The 16,331-nt window shown below is 46.0% G+C and overlaps 1 protein-coding gene across 1 annotated transcript in view; it reads left to right on the top strand.

Annotated features, from left to right (window-relative positions):
* Positions 1-14,653, top strand: part of SNX30 (sorting nexin family member 30) — a 45,092-nt gene extending 30,439 nt beyond the window's left edge. The window contains exons 5-9 of the mRNA XM_035140935.3: positions 222-417; positions 2,154-2,353; positions 9,130-9,216; positions 12,625-12,777; positions 14,177-14,653. Of these exons, the coding sequence (XP_034996826.1) occupies positions 222-417; positions 2,154-2,353; positions 9,130-9,216; positions 12,625-12,777; positions 14,177-14,236 (696 nt within the window). The 3' untranslated portion in view covers positions 14,237-14,653. The remainder of the gene's footprint in view (positions 1-221; positions 418-2,153; positions 2,354-9,129; positions 9,217-12,624; positions 12,778-14,176) is intronic.
* The last annotated feature ends 1,678 nt before the right edge of the window (positions 14,654-16,331 follow it).

The raw sequence follows: 16,331 nt of genomic DNA, 5'->3' as shown, positions 1-16,331 counted from the left end.
TTGGATGCAGGAAGCTCCTGCAGCCAATCGGAAGCTGCGGAAGCCACGTTGGATGTTCGGGTTACAAAAAATGTTCGCAAACTGGAACACTCACTTCCAGGTTTGTGGCATTCGGGAGGCAAAACGTTTGACTCCCACGGCATTTGGCTTCCAAGGTACGATTGTATTTGGAAGACATAAACATAATCTAATAGCTAATTGGCTGCTCTTGTCACCCATAGGATCTTCATGCTTATAAAAAGCAGGGAATGGCCTTGCTTTCTAAGATGGGAGAATCAGTAAAATATGTCACAGGAAGCTATAAACTCAGAAGTCGACCGGTGGAGTTTGCTGCCATTGGTGACTACCTAGATACTTTTTCTCTGAAGCTTGGAACCATTGACAGAATAGCACAGCGAATTATCAAGGAGGAAGTAGGTGAGTAGTATGTGCAGCTTTTCTTTATAACTCTTGCTCCGCTAGCAAAGGCTGGATGCCAGCAGTGGGGGAACCTCTGGCCCCCTAGAAAATGCCTGGACTCCCAACTCCCATCAGCTGAGCCAAAGTGCCAGGTGGTCAAACATAATGGGGATTATACCGTGTTTCTCATATTATAAGTCATGTCTTATAATCTTTTTTTCCTCAAGAAAATAAGCCTATGGCTTATTTTCGGGGGGTGTCTTATTATTTTTTAAAAAATTACAGTATGGTACCTCCCCTGTCTGGCGCCCGGAACTGGCTGCTGCTGCGCTGCTGGGCGCGTTGTCGGAGCTTCAGCAGGGCACGCTGCTGGGTCCCGCCGGGTCGGGGCTTCACGCGGCGCGCGCTGCGGCTCTTGCCGGATCCCGGCTTGGAGCAGCGCGCGCTGCGGCTCTTGCTGCGTCCTGCCGCCGGGTTGGGGCTTGGAGCAGCGCCAGCGCCAAGCGCCAACCCAGCGGCGGGACCGGCGGGATCTGCAGCGCGCGCGACAGGAAGAGGAGGGACCAGCGAGTGGCAGCCGCGGCGGCCAATGAAGGCTCGGCCGGGTGTTTTTTGTCATTGTAGCTGCGTCCCGCTGCGTCCCTCCTCTTCCTGTCGCGGCTCGGCGCCCGGAACTGGCTGCTGCTGTGCGCGTTGTCGGCGCTTCAGCAGGGCACGCTGCTGGGTCCCGCCGGGTCGGGGCTCCACGCGGCGCGCGCTGAGGCTCTTGCCGGGTCTCGCCGCCGGGTCGGGGCTCGGAGCAGCGCGCGCTGCGGCTCTTGCTGCGTCCCGCCGGGTCGGGGCTTGGAGCAGCACGCACTGCGGCTCTTGCCAGTCCCGCCGCCGGGTCAGCGCTTGGCGCGGTGCATGCTGCTGGACATTTTGGAGGGGCAGCAGCAGCTGGTTCCGGGCGCTGACAGGCATCTTCCTCTTCCATGGCGCCATCCAGACCTGCTCCCACCACTACGGCTTATTTTTGGGGTATGTCTTATATTTCTTCAACTCAGGAAAATCCTGCCATGGCTTATTTTGTAGGGATGACTTAAAATATGAGAAACACGGTAGTCTGGCTATGTCTGGGATGCCATAGGTTCCCATCCCCAGTATATACGCTTTCAGAATATGTGTTGCATATGGAATCAAAAGTATAATTACTTCTATTGCTCATAGCTCAAATTCTGCTCGCGAGTTCATCAAACTATAATATTTCTTTCAGTAGTCCAAAAAGGTGTCCATTCTTCCACAAACTCTGTAGTGGTTATGACTTAATAGATAGTGCAGCAGAAGGTGAGAAACAACAACTTCATGGAAAACGGGGAAGTTGATAAATTTGAGAAAAGACAAAATTGTGTTTGGATTGTATATTTTTAAAATGTTGAAACTTAATAAAATTTAATTGAAAAAGGGAAATAAAAATGTATGGAGTGTGCATTCAGAATGGCTAAATTCCTCTTTGTTGTTCTTTGTCCTCCTGCATCTTAAGTTGTAACAAGATGCTTACAGCAATTACCCAAAGGTCCTAGACCTTCCTTTGTAGGTTCTGACAATTTTATCATTGTCATTTTCCTTATAACAATAAGGAAACAATAAGTTTCTGATCTGAAAGTTAGGCTTGGTGACTTTCAAAACCAATTCACAAACCCTCTGGTGCCTTCTCAAAACCCAGAAACCAGAACTTTCCTGCCTTTTGTTTTCATAGCATCGTTCTCTTGCAGAATACCTTGTGGAGCTCCGAGAGTATGGTCCTGTTTACTCAACCTGGAGTGGGTTAGAGAAAGAGCTGTCGGAGCCTCTTGAAGGAGTGTCTGCCTGCATTGGGAATTGCTGTACGGCACTTGAGGAACTCAGCGAAGACATGACCGAAGACTTCCTTCCTGTCCTAAGAGAGTATATGCTGTACTCGGAGTCCATGAAGGTAACCTGGGATTTGTGGCAGGCAGGTGTTTGTATCTAGGAAAACAGCTTTCCCAGAAATGCCAGCATGTGGACATTTTGTGGGCATAAAACTACTGCATCCCCTTCAGGAGATCTCTGTGTGGCCTCTTCTACCTGCAGCTGCCATTTTGACACAAAATGGTTCCAGAAATTATATATACAGATAAATTACCCCAAGCGTTCAAAATCATGGAGCTCAGGCAGATGTAACACTGGCTTCCTGCTAATCTTGGTTAGCAAAGTCAGAACTATTCCCAGAAAGGATGTGGTTCCTCCCCTGGAACAAATTCCACCGTCCCTCTTTTAATATGGCAGACATTTGACTTCGTCTTTCTGGCTATTGAATGGTTCAGCCAGTTAGGACCACGTAACACGGATCTTGAAGGAACTCCTCTGGTTGCTGCTTTGCTACTGGGTTAAATTGAAGGTATAACTGACAACTTATAGAAACTCCATCCAGAGCAGCGTGTTGGGGAAGGGGGGGCAGGATTGTCCTGTCTGGCAAGCTGATTGCCATAGTGTGATGTTGGTTCTTAACCAGGGTTCATTGCAACATAGCCTCTGAAATTGATTTTCATCCTGCAGTTCTTCAGATCCTGACTTACTGCCACACTTTGCTAGCCCTAACCATGATGAATCTGGGTGCGACCATATTACGTAGTAGTAATGTTAGCTGTGATTGAGGATAGAAGATGTAATAATCTTTTTTCTAGGTGTGGGATGGAGTGCAGGTTGCAGGTGCTGCCTCTCAATTCTGGCTAAGCATGGTTAGCAGAGGGGCAATGTGTAGCCCCCATAGATGACAGGTGAGTTCGCTAGCATACCAAATACTTGAAAATCCTTACCTCCAGAGTATACCTGTGTGTGTGTGTGTGTATCCATGGTGGTGTTAGCCTTGTGACAAGAATACAGAAAATTAAAAAGTTCTGCCCACCCCCCAAAGCATAGTTACATATTATTCATTATCTGTTGTTCTACAAACATTGAAGCCAATGTATTGATACCGGTACAATGGTAGGGGATTTCTTAAAGCTGTACAAAGTTGTAATTTCTCAAGGGACAGGAGACGGCAGCTGACTGCACTGCACCCACGAGAATTCCTCTGCATGCTTTCAGCTGCTCAGGCATATATATATATATATATATATATATATATATATATACACACACACACACACACACACACACACACACACACCAAAAAAGCCCAACCGTTAACCCCATTTACCTAATATCCAAGCATTCCTTGGGGAACTGTTTGTACTAACTGTGCCCAGAATGCTTTATATCATCCTAACAGTTCCTACTCCTTGTAATAGCAAGTCAGCATGAAAATGATACATAGCAGGCCCTGTGAAACTTCCCACAGGTTATATATCATAATCGGTGCATTAGAGAGACATTTGGGCAACCCCTTTCATACAGCGGCCACATGCGACTTCTCAAAGCAGTGAAGGCTGCACCATGATGGTAAGAAGAGAAGAACAATTACAGGGCAAGGGGATATGCAGGTGTAACGGATTGACACGGTTTTGAAATATTTATTCCTACCTGGCTGGAAAAGAGTTAATCCACCTCTAGCCTGACTGACATAACATTCTGGTGGGGGCGGGACTGTTCCCAGTTTAAAAGGAGGGAGCAGCGGTTTTGTCAGTTGAGGAGAGGGAGAGGGAGTGGGTAGGTGTGAAGAAGAAAGTTGAGAGGCCAGGATAGTGGGGATCTAGATGAGGTTCAGGAAGGCTCGATGTTAAACGTTTGACAGAGATTATCTACAACCGAAACGTAGCTTATAAACACATGAAACATTAAAGGAACAACTATGTTCTAAGGTTAATAAAATTCTTCTCTTTTGTGCCCAGAAGTATCGTCATTATTTTTCCAGCAAGGTATCAGGACTCACAGAAGTGGTAACTCATTAGAGGACAAAACTTACCTCAGGAAAAGAGGTAACACTGAGGAGGCTTAGAAAGATAACCTGGGGTGTCAACAAGTTGCCAGCATGGAAAGGGCAAACTTTTGCAGTAGGGGGAATCAAGCCGAGAGAGACCCTTTACTGGTGGCAGGAGGTTATTCTATCAAACAGCCTAGAGTTTTTCTTTGATACCAGGCCACGTGAGCTGGAAGGAGAGTCTCTTATAAACCCACAAGAATAAAGGGGTTTATTTGGAGGAGGCGGGAGAAGAGTGTGGGTGGCTTCACCTCTGGATTCCTGTGTCGCATTTTACTAATAGAGATTGGGACATTCGTCGCAGCAGGTTTGCAGAAGAAAGTAATATCCCATCTTCATGGCTAATCAGTCCCCATAACACCTGGAAGCGGCCTGTTACACCCAGTGTTCGAAACTCCCATTGTTCTAGGCGTATTTTGCGACAGGGAATTTCATTAGTGCAAGCAGTTTCTGAGCTCTGGACACAGTGCTTCACCTAAGATTTCAGATTAAAACTGCAGAGTGGAAGGAAAGGAGGGCCTTTTTCTGCCTCCCCACTTCCAGTTACTCTCTGAAGACTGGAGAAGGGACCCTCTTAAGAATATTAAGGGGGTGGGCAGGGGAAGGACTAGACCATGTAAAAATGAACACAATATTTTATCATTTTCTGCTTTGTATTCTTGTTATCAAAAAAGCACACCCAGACATTCCGTTGTTGCGCTCAGAACCTAGGTTTAAGGTGTCGTTTAGCTCCTAGCTTTCCTATCTCAGTTTCTATCACTGGTTAAAGGTAAAGGTACCCCTGACTGTTAGGTCCAGTTGTGGACAACTCTGGGGTTGTGCACTCGTCTCGCTTTATAGGCTGAGGGAGCCGGCGTTTGTCCGCAGACAGCTTCTGGGTCATGTGACCATAATCCTATATAATAAAGTCCCTGTGTCTCTGCGTCCAGATTCCCTGTGTCCCTGTGTCCGCGCCACTGCGCATGTGCCCCACGGACACAGGGACTGGACGAAGAGACTGGACGCGCACACACACACTCCCCCCCCCATCCCTCTGCCTCCTCCAACTGCCGCTCTCGGCCGGACAGCGCCTCACTGCACTTGCGCTAAAGCGTGAGGAGGAGGCGGCTGCCTTTTCCCCCTTCCCCCCTACGCTCCTCCCCCCGGTGCTGCTTCCAGCCAAACCAGGCCAGGGCGGGGAAGGAGCCTCTCCTCCCTGGCGTAGCGCCTCGGTGCCGGCTGAGGGAGGCAGGGCGTGTCGGGGAAGTGAGGGTGGAGGCCGGCAGAGGTGAATGGGAGGAGGTTTGTGCGTGTGTGTGAGAGGGAGAGAGGGAGGGGGGACGTGGAGGGAGGCGCTTGCGCCCCTTTATCTCTCCCGCCTTTCCCCTGGGCTGAGGGCTCGGGCGGCCGTTGCTGCTGCCGCCGCGCCTCTTTATGGGAGCGGAGCCCCGCTGGGCGCCCCTCTGGGCTCCCTCGCTCCGTGACGGGGAAGTTGCGCCGCTGCCGCCAGTGGCAAGCCCTGTGCGTGTGTGTGAGGGGGAGACTGGACGAGGAGGCGGCGCCCCGGCCCCGGCTTCTCCACCGTTGCTGCTGCCGCTGCCGAGACACGTGCTCTAGCACCCGTTATTTTAACGGGCTTCAAGATACTAGTAATAATAATAATATGAAGACAGGCGTGCCTGGCGTGCTATGGTCCATGGGGTCACGAAGAGTCGGACACGACTAAACGACTAAACAACAACAACCCCGCCCATCTGGCTGGGTTTCCCCAGCCATTCTGGACGGCTTCCAACAGAATATTAAAACACAATAGTATATTAAACATTAAAAGCTTCCCTAAACAGAGCTGCCTTCAGGTGTCTTCTAAAAGTCTGGTAGTTGTTTTTCTCTTTGACATCTGGTGGGAGGGCGTTCCACAGCATGACTAAGCCGCTTCTGGCGAACCAGAGCGGCACACAGAAACACCGTTTACCTTCCCACTGGAGTGGTACATATTTATCTACTTGCACTTTGACGTGCTTTCGAACTGCTAGGTTGGCAGGAGCAGGGACCGAACAACGGGAGCTTACCCCATTGTGGGGATTTGAACCGCCGACCTTCTGATCAGCAAGCCCTAGGCCCTGTGGTTTAGAGCACAGCGCCACCCACATCCCTTCTAACACTGGTTACGCCTATTTAAAATCCTGCAGACCTTTTCTTTCTGTCGGCAAACAAATGTGTATTGTCCCAGTCCTGTCTGTTTGCTAGCCATGTGCCTTTCAAACGCAATATATTAATGATTAAACCGTAAGTTTGAATCTCCACATATTCTGCAGGCAGATTTCTTTTAGCCGAAGGCAGCTAGTTTATTAGCATTTTTACATACCTACACCAAAGCAGAAATACCTGTTCAATTGGAAGGGCTTCTCTACCTCTCTAATAACTATAGGAAAATGTTGCACACTACTGTGATTCTCCCAGAGCAAATAAAGCTGTGCCTTTTAAATTGCAAAAAGCATTCATGCTAGAGATGTCACACATCCTAAGTTATTGGATCACATCAGCAGTTAAGTGCATATCTTTCAGCTATTGAATGGATCACAAAATTGGTAGGTGATATTATGGCCAGGTTTAAAGAAACTTCAGCACTAGATTTACCTACCTGCCTTCCTTTTCAGTGTCAGATTTGCACACAGAGCAGCTAAAAACAACCCCTGCAGTTAACGTATCTGATCAGAACGGTCCCATGATTTGAAGAAAGACTTTGGCATCACTGGAGTACTGAAAAGTTCTGTTTGGGTTAGGGATGTCATTGTCAGATAAAGGTGAAGGTAAAAATACCCCTGACCGTTAGGTCCAGTCGCGAATGACTCTGGGGTTGCGGCACTCATTTCACTTTACTGGCTGAGGGAGCCGGCGTACAACTTCCAGGTCATGTGGCCAGCATGATCAAGCTGCTTCTGGCGAACCAGAGCAGTGCACGGAAACGCAGTTTACCTTCCCACCAGAGCGGTACCTATTTATCTACTGCACTTTGATGTGCTTTTGAACTGCTAGGTTGGCAGGAGCAGGGACCGAACAATGGGAGCTCACCCTGTTGCAGGGATTCGAACCGCCGACCTTCTGATCGGCAAGCCCTAGGCTCTGTGGTTTAGACCACAGTGCCACCTGCGTCCCCTGTATCCCCCACAGACAGAGACCCTATGATTGTCAGATAGGATGTCCAAAAAAGGGCTGTGAAATAGCTGCCCTTTATTTGTTGCGCTGCAGTTTGCTGGCTCACATGAATGAAAAGGTGCTTCTTTAAGACGGTTTCCTTCCGCTGCCTTTATATAAATGGTTTCCAAATAAATTTATTGCTGAAAAGCATAACTGGGCGAAATGGGTTTTGATGGGCGAATAACAAGTTGTTCTGCACATTTGTTGACGCCTCTCCTGCCCACAAGCCAATAAAACCAAACCTTGTAACTGCAAAACCTCTTGGAACAGTTTCAGTGATAGCTGCTAGGCAGGGCTGCCTGTATATGCGATCTGATTCATATGTTGCTTGCTAGATCCTACCCTCACCATATCTTTAAAGTTTAGAGGTAGGTAGCAAACCTGAGAGTGAGCACCAGCCATTCAGAATTGCTTTAATAGCATTTCAGGGGATGTGCTTGCTATCTCAAAGCCAAAGTATTTAGTTTGGGGGACAGGCAGATTTAAATAGAATGCCTTGCTGTAATAAGGATTATTTCACTGACTCAGTAGTAGTGATCCTTCCGGTCTACCTGTGCAATCTGGAACACCCCAAATAACAACAATAACTTATTATTTATAAACAACAATAGCAGCAGCAGCAATTTATTATTTATACCCTGCCCATCTGACTGGGTTTCCCCAGCTACTCTGGGCAGCTTACAACAAAATATTAAAAATACAATAAAACATCAAACATTAAAAACTTCCATAAACAGGGCTGCTTTCCGATGTCTTCTAAAAGTCAGATAGTTGTTTATTTCCTTGACATCTGATGGAAGGGCATTCCACAGGGCAGGCGCCACTACCGAGAAGATCCTCTTCCTGTTTCCCTTTAACTTTGCTTCTCTCAGTGAAGGAACTGCCAGAAGGCCCTTGGAATTGGACCTCAGTGTCCGGGCTGAATGATGGGGGTGGAGACGCTCCTTCAGGTATACTGGGCTGAGGCCGTTTAGGGCTTTAAAGGTCAGCACCCACACTTTGAATTGTGTTCAGAAATGTGCTGGGAGCCAATGTTGGTATTTTAGGACTGGTGTTATATGGTTTTGGCCACTCCCAGTCTAGCTGCTGCATTCTGGATTAGTTGTAGTTTCCAGGTCACCTTCAAAGGAAGCCCCACGTAGAGCACATTGCAGTAGTCCAAGTAGGAGATAACCAGGGCACGTACCACTCTGGGAAGACACAGCACAAGCAGGTAGGGTTGAAACACTAGGAGAATGCTCTCCCCATTGCTGGCTGCTGAACTTTCCCCCCCCCCCAGCAGCCAGGAAATCAACCTGGACCTTCATTTCTGACCTTCTAGAACAGTGGTTCCCAGATTTTGCTGAACTACAACTCTCATCAGCCCCCAACCAGCTTGGCCAATGGGAGTTGTGATTCAGCAACAGCTGGAGGCCCACAGCTGGTCTAATGCAAGAAGATAATGCAACTGTCATCACCCTTCCTAGCCAGTAGACTTCCACTGCTGACACCTAAGTGGTGCTGGTTTCAAGTGGATTACGGCTGGCTCGGTGTGACAAGCTGAAGTTCTTATGGAATGTGTGTGGGAGGGGCGACATAACCCTTGCATCTCCTCTGATTGCATCCTGTCTCTCTTTCCTCCTCCCCTTTAGAATGTGTTGAAGAAAAGAGATCAAGTTCAAGCAGAATATGAAGCCAAACTGGAAGCTGTGGTCTTAAAAAGAGAAGACCGCCCCAAGGTTAGTCCTCTTTGGAACCGCTCTTGGACAGCCAAGTCTCTCGCTGCATTGTCTTCAGCAAGATTAAAAAGCTTTTGTGGAACCTTGAAAAGGGCAGAAAATAGTGGTGACTAAAAAGCAATTTATTGGACTGCAAACTGGATTCTTGGACTTGATCCATTTTGTGAGGGAAAGATCCTTTGTTTGGGTAGGAGGGGTCCTTGGGACACAAGGAAGCAAACTGCTCAGTACCACAAACAATTGAATATCCCAGGTTGGCCAATTGGTGGTCTGATGCTTTTAATTGTTACAAGGCGTAATAAAAATATATACGCAGATTTGATCAATAATTATTGATATTCATTGCTTGTGTAAGAAGAGATACCAAAAAAAGTGGCAACACGTCGACCAATTCCAATGGGCGAAATATATCTATTTTTATCTTTATAAACTATAACGACATGCGAGACAGTGATCTAAGGTAGTCATACTGTTTCGGTTTGGTCTTCTTCAGTTTTTTAACTACAAAAAATAAATCAAATAAATATATATCATTAATTATGTCATACATTACATTAAGGCCCAATGGCCAGCATGAACACGAGTCTATACAGTCCATAATATCTTAACAATGAAAAAATACAGAAAAATACAAAAATAAAACATACCTTAGTGTTTGTATACAATCTGCGGAACAGGGGTCATACCTGAAGCAGGAAATGAAGCAGGAAATGGAAAGCTTAATATACAGTTCCACCACAGGTTAATCAAGAAGAGGTGGCAATTATACTTTCCCTCTCCTGTCAGCCAGCTTTGGATTATCTCACAGCATGTGTTGGCTGGCTTTGGGGCAGGTATGAGGAACCTTTGGCCTTCTGGATTTTGGACTGGAGCACCCATCACCCTTGACCATTGGCCATGCTGGCTGGGGCGGACAGGTGTTGGAGATCAACAACATCTGCAGGACCATGGGGTTTCCATTCCTGGTCTCAATTTAAGGTTTTATGAAAGAACCTATGTTAAGGTTCTTTTCACATAGATTGAATTGAGTTATCCATTAGTGGGGTAACTACGTTTGTCAATTTATTTCTGGAGAATAAAAGCTGTTGATGCTTGAATGCACATTGATTCCTTAACCGATGAATAAGCAGCAGAGGACTTATCCACCTTGCCACCAATATTTAAAAGCTTTAGAAATTAGTAATTATATTAATTCACTTTGAAGTTAATCTTTTTCTTTTCATCTTAGGCACAACCTCCTTTAATTAATGCAATTTTATTTGAAAGCAGTGACAACTAATAGGTTTGCTTTGCCAGTTAGAGCCTCTCCACTTCGTCGTTTGTTTAAGCTAATAGAACAATTAACAATTTAAGCTCTGGATTTATCTCATCTGTGCTCCACTGGTCCTCAAAGGTCTTCAGGGCAGTGTGTGTTAGGAGCTATGTTTCAGCCTTGGAACAGTCCTGTGAAGTAAGTTAGAGTAGACTGAAAGGCTGGTCCAAGGCTAGCCAGTGAATTCTGTAGCTGCGTTGGGGGAAATCTGAAGCCAGGTGACTGGTCCAAATTAATCGCATTGTGTAGCCAAAACACCACTGGCTATGTAGCCTTATTTGCTAATAAAGGGTCCTTAAGTTGCGCCCAAGCAGGGACAGGGACAGTCAATAATGACACCGAGGGTTGAATCCAGAGAAAGAATTTAATTCTTAAATTTAAGAGACTCTTGGTGATCAAGCTTCACGACAAGAGTAAAGAGACACAAATTTGCAAAGATTCTTATACACTTCTTGGGCTCCTTTCCCCCTCCTCTGTAAATGTGTGCACGCAAGGGGGTCACAGGTTACAAGTCCATATAAGGATCTTCCTGTGTCCAGTTCTTCTTGTAAACACATGCTGACTCATGCTACCCCGGTAGCATCCTCAAGCAGCCTTGAGTGGGGGGCTTGAGTCCCTGACTATCTTGCCTGTTCTGTGCGTCAGACTGATAGCGTCAGACAAGGCCAGCCATCCGGCCTTGATAGCAAGCTGGGCATCCTGTTCCTTTTGCTTACATTACACTTTGGCACACAGAGAGAGGCAAAAAAAAAAAAAAGCGCATTTTAAGCAAGACATCCCAGGGATATGGGGGGGGCTAAGCCATACAATCAGAATTATACAATGCAACTATATGATCAGATTTAGCTCAATAATACAATTGGCAAATCTCTCCCTTCAGCTATACAAAGATCTCTTGTTGTCTCCCTAGCTGAAAGCTGAAAGGAAATATGACATAATAATAATAATAATAATAATAATAATAATAATAATAATAATAATAATTTATTTACACCCAGCCCATCTGGTTGCTTCCAACACAGAGACACATAATAAAACCTCAAACATCAAAAACTTCCTGATACAGGGCTGTATTCATATGTCTTCTAAAGGTGGTGTAGTTCTTTATTTCCTTGACATAAAGGGTGTTCCACAGGGAGGGCACCACTACCGAGAAGGCCCTCTGCCTGGTTCTCTGTCACTTCGTTTCTTGCAGTGAGGGAACCAGCAGAATGATGACCTCAGTGTCCTGGCTGAACGATGGGGGTGGAGATGCTGCTTCATCAGGTATACAGGGCCGAGGCCTTTCAGGGCTTTAAAGCTCAGCACCGACACTTTGAATTGTGCTCAGAAACATACTGGCAGCCAGTGTAGATTCTTGGGAATAAAAGCGTTATCCCTTGACACTTGTCCAAGATGCTGGAGTGGCTGAGGCAAGGGCTGCATGTCAGACCCCCATCACTCCTGCCTCAAATGATTTTCCCCCGAAGCTGAACACCCGAGGGCTTAAGTCGGGGAAAGCAAATGTGGAGCCTTCTTTTTCTTTAAAAACAACAACACATAACTTTTTTTTATTATTCTTTTTCAAAGATATACAAAAATATGTACCCATTACAAAGTAACTTTTTAATAATATACTGATACGAAACAGCTACTTCGTCTAAAAGAGAAGCAAGTCAGAAGGAAGAAAATACAAGGAAAGGAGAAACGTAAAGAAAGAGAAAGCGGGAGAAAATGAAAAGGGGCGGGGAAAAACTAAAGAAGGATAAATAATAAAATTACAAATAAATGATTAAATAATGATGATAATAATGTTGACATGCACAAATGAAAATAACACAAAGGAACAAGGGGAGGGAGGGGAGGGAAGTCGGGGGATTCAATGGATCCCAAAATATGGATTAATATTAAAAGTGAATATAGATGTTTTAATTGTTTTATTTTGTGTTTTCCCTTTTCAATGTAATGATTGTTGAGAAAAATCAATAAAATAATAATAATAATAATAATAATAATAATAATAATAATAATAATAATAGGACTTCTAGTCCAAGAAAATTCCTTAACTTCTGTCTGCAACAGCATTGGGGGATTCCTTTTTTCCGCTCTCTTCCCAGGTGCCCACTGAGGTCGAAAAGTGTCAGGACCGCGTGGAATGCTTCAACGCAGACCTGAAGGCGGATATGGACCGGTGGCAGAACAACAAGCGCCAAGACTTTCGGCAGCTGTTGATGGGAATGGCAGACAAAAACATCCAATATTACGAGAAGGTAATTCTCCAAGGTTGCTGCTGTTATGTAGTGAAACGACTGCCGTGCAGTTTGGTGGAACTTCCTGATTACGAGAGTTTAGCAGAGCTGAATGCTTTAGAGTGCGCTTCTTGCTTACCACCATTGAGTTTTGTTTTAGCTTTTTCACACTGTCACTATTTATGCTGAATGTTCTCGTACCAGGATGGGGGACTAAATAGAGGGGCAAAATGTAGCTCTCCAGGCCACTCTGCCCTCTTTCCTCAGGCCACATCCCTCGCCAGCCTTGCTCCACATCCTCCTCAAGTGTTTTTGCCTGGCTGGAATCTGTCTTTGAATTCAAATAACGCTTTCTGATTAGCATGTGCCACCGTCCTAAAGGTTGTCTAAAATGCATCTGCCATCAACCGAATGCCCTGGGCTCCCCAATCCCTCTCATCACCAAGGAAACCTAATAAAAGCATAGATGAATAACCCAACAACATGACGCTTACACAAAAGCCATAACACATAATGTGCAAAAAAGAGAGAAAAATCATTTCTCCCCCTATTTTCTCCTACCTATCTCTCCCCACAACCTCAAAATGCCCACGATAGAAGCATCTCACACCGAATGTAACTGACCTGTAGATAGGACTCTATGAACTGTAAACAGAGACGGTATATGTACCTTCATTACCCAGGAAAATCAGTCAGTGAAAACAATTTTGAAAAAAATAAAAATAAAATTGCAGCTGCTAGGTTCGTAAGCAGCGCTGTGCAATGGTGCATGTTTCACTGGTCTTGAAAGAGCAGCATTCCCTGCCAGTGAGCTACTACGCCCAGTTCAAGGTTCAGAGGCATACAAAGCTCTCAGTGGTTTGAGGCCCAGGCAGTGGTGTGCTGTCAGTGGACTGAGGGGACTCCTTCCACCGGGGACCTCCACCGGGGACCTCCTTCCCAAAGCCCAGGAAGCTTCTGCCCGGCTTAGGAAGGGAGGCGCGATGCCAGTGTGGTGTAGTGGTTAAGAGCAGTGGACTCGTAATCTGGTGAACCGGGTTCGCTGCTGGGTGACCTTGGGCTAGTCACACTTCTTTGAAGTCTCTCAGCCCCACTCACCTCACAGAGTGTTTGTTGTGGGGGAGGAAGGGAAAGGAGAATGTTAGCCGCTTTGAGACTCCTTTGGGTAGTGATAAAGCAGGATATCAAATCCAAACTCCTCCTCAAACTGCTCCTGAGTGCGACGTCAGGACGCCCCTCTCCATCACCCTCGCAAGGTGTTGCCTCTGTTCCCCCATGAAACATTTCACCGCAGGCCCCTGGGTAGCTAAAAGAGCACCCCTCTCAACCACAGTGTCCTTTCTTTAGGGCCTTCTGGAAGTGGCTCATTTTAAATGGAAGCACTGATGGGTTTGCCATTCTGTGTCTTTGTTTTAAACAGTGCCTTACGGCGTGGGAATCTATTATACCACTTTTGCAAGATAAGCCTGAGACCAAATAAGAAATCGCATCTTTCCCCTCCCTTTTCCTCCCTGCACCACGGACTTCTGACCAAGTGACGGTACCACTAAACATACTGGAGATACACTATGCACGACTTGGCGTCAGTTTGGGGTTTTCCCACCCCACCCCCTGGAGGAACAACTACCTGTGCTGAACCTCGGGACTGATCCAACTTGGAAAAAGTTTGGAACTGTACATTTTTGTGCCACCTTTTTATTAAACCATCCAAGTTGGCCTTGAATGCTCCTACTCGCGATCCTTGGCTGACGGCAAAGGAACTACAGGAACTTTTCTCCTTTTTGGACCGCTTTATATTGAATGAAGTTGATACGAGGAACACTACAATAATAATAAGGATGGTGATGATAATTATGATGATGGTAATAATAATAATAAAGGACTCTTAAAAATGCAAGGTGCCAACACATCGTTATTGTCCTTCCTTTTCCTTGTTAGTTTAGTAAGGAGCGGTTGGCCATGAAACTGCAGCTGTTCACTCTTCAAAGTCTGTTGGATTTCTCCCCCCTCCTCCCACCCTCCATATGGCTGACAGAAGACACTTGCTGGATTCTCAAAGGTCTCTTTGAATTAACTTGGGCTTTGTGGATGGGAAGGTCAGGTCTACAGGGCAAAAGTTGCAATGCACAGGAAACCTGCAGAATATTTCAGAGGTGGTCTTGTGGCTATGGCGTGTAGTCAGTTAGGTTCCAGAGCCTTTGAGCCATTTATTGGGGATGGGGAAGTTGTTTGGGGTGTTGCGTGCCTCCCAAAGTCTGTACATGAGACTATTCATCTTTTCTTCCTTTATTTTTTAAATCGAACCTTTTCTGCATTTTTTTGAATTGCTAGTGTTTGCCATGTGATAGATGTTGTTTCACAGTGACCCCCAAGTCTCACCTTGGGCTTTCTTTAAAAAACAAAAAAACAAAAAGCCAGTGAAACTGCTCTTAAACATGTCCAAGGGGAGCGCAGCTGAAGAGAGACCTCTCACAACAAGCAACCGTTTTTCTTTCCACTGCCTTTCATTAGGATGGCTGTGTATGTACCATTATGGGCGGAGACCTAGTATTGTGGCTCGGAGATTGAGCTATGAACTGACAAACCTTTGGTTCAAATTTCATGTCTGCCATGAACTTGCTAGCCACTACCTCTCAGTACAGTGGTACCTCTGGTTACAAACTTAATTTGTTCCGGAGGTTCGTTCTTAACCTGAAACTGTACTTAACCTGAGGTACCACTTTAGCTAATGGGGCCTACCGCTGCCACTACAACGCCGCCACACAATTTCTATTCTCATCTGAGGTAAAGTTCTTAACCTGAGGTACTACTTCCGGGTTAGCGGTGTTTGTAACCCAAGGTGTTTGTATCCAAGGTACTGCTGTATCCCTCATTTTTAATAAGTGGATACTACTAAATTACCTTGCAAAGGGAATAGAAGGATATTGAGATTGCACATGAAGCTGTTGACTCAAAAAGGCACTAAATAAGTGCTAGGTATTTGACAGAGTGGGGACTGTCTTTTTAAAAGTACTAAGTGGATTTTAGGGATGTGGGTGGTGCTGTGGGATAACCACAGAGCCTAGGGCTTGCCGATTAGAAGGTTGGCGGTTCGAATCCCCGCGACGGGGTGAGCTCCCGTTGCTTGGTCCCAGCTCCTGCCAACCTAGCAGTTTGAAAGCATGTCAAAGTGCAAGTAGATAAATAGGCACCACTACAGCGGGAAGGTAAACAGTGTTTCCGTGTGCTGCTCTGGTTGGCGGGAAGCGGCTTAGTCATGCTGGCCACATGACCTGGAAGCTGTACGCCGGCTCCCTCGGCCAATAATACGAGATGAGCGCCACAACCCCAGAGTCGGTCACGGCTGGACCTAATGGTCAGGGGTCCCTTTACCTTTAAGTGGATTTTACTCAGCTTTACAAGCATTTGTGCTGGGGAGTGACAATAAGCAATTTTGTGCATTTTTTTTTACTTGTGCTATTTTTTTTTAAAATCCCCTGCCCTTGCCATCTGTTCCAATAAACACTCAATGGATGCAACCGAGACTCTGTTTTGAAAATAAATGTTAGCAATTAATACTTAGAAACAGTCTTTTT

The sequence above is a fragment of the Zootoca vivipara genome, chromosome 15 (assembly GCF_965207765.1).
Source record: "Zootoca vivipara chromosome 15, rZooViv2.hap1.1, whole genome shotgun sequence".
Classification (NCBI taxonomy): domain Eukaryota; kingdom Metazoa; phylum Chordata; class Lepidosauria; order Squamata; family Lacertidae; genus Zootoca; species Zootoca vivipara.
This window is presented reverse-complemented; position numbering and strand designations above follow the sequence as displayed.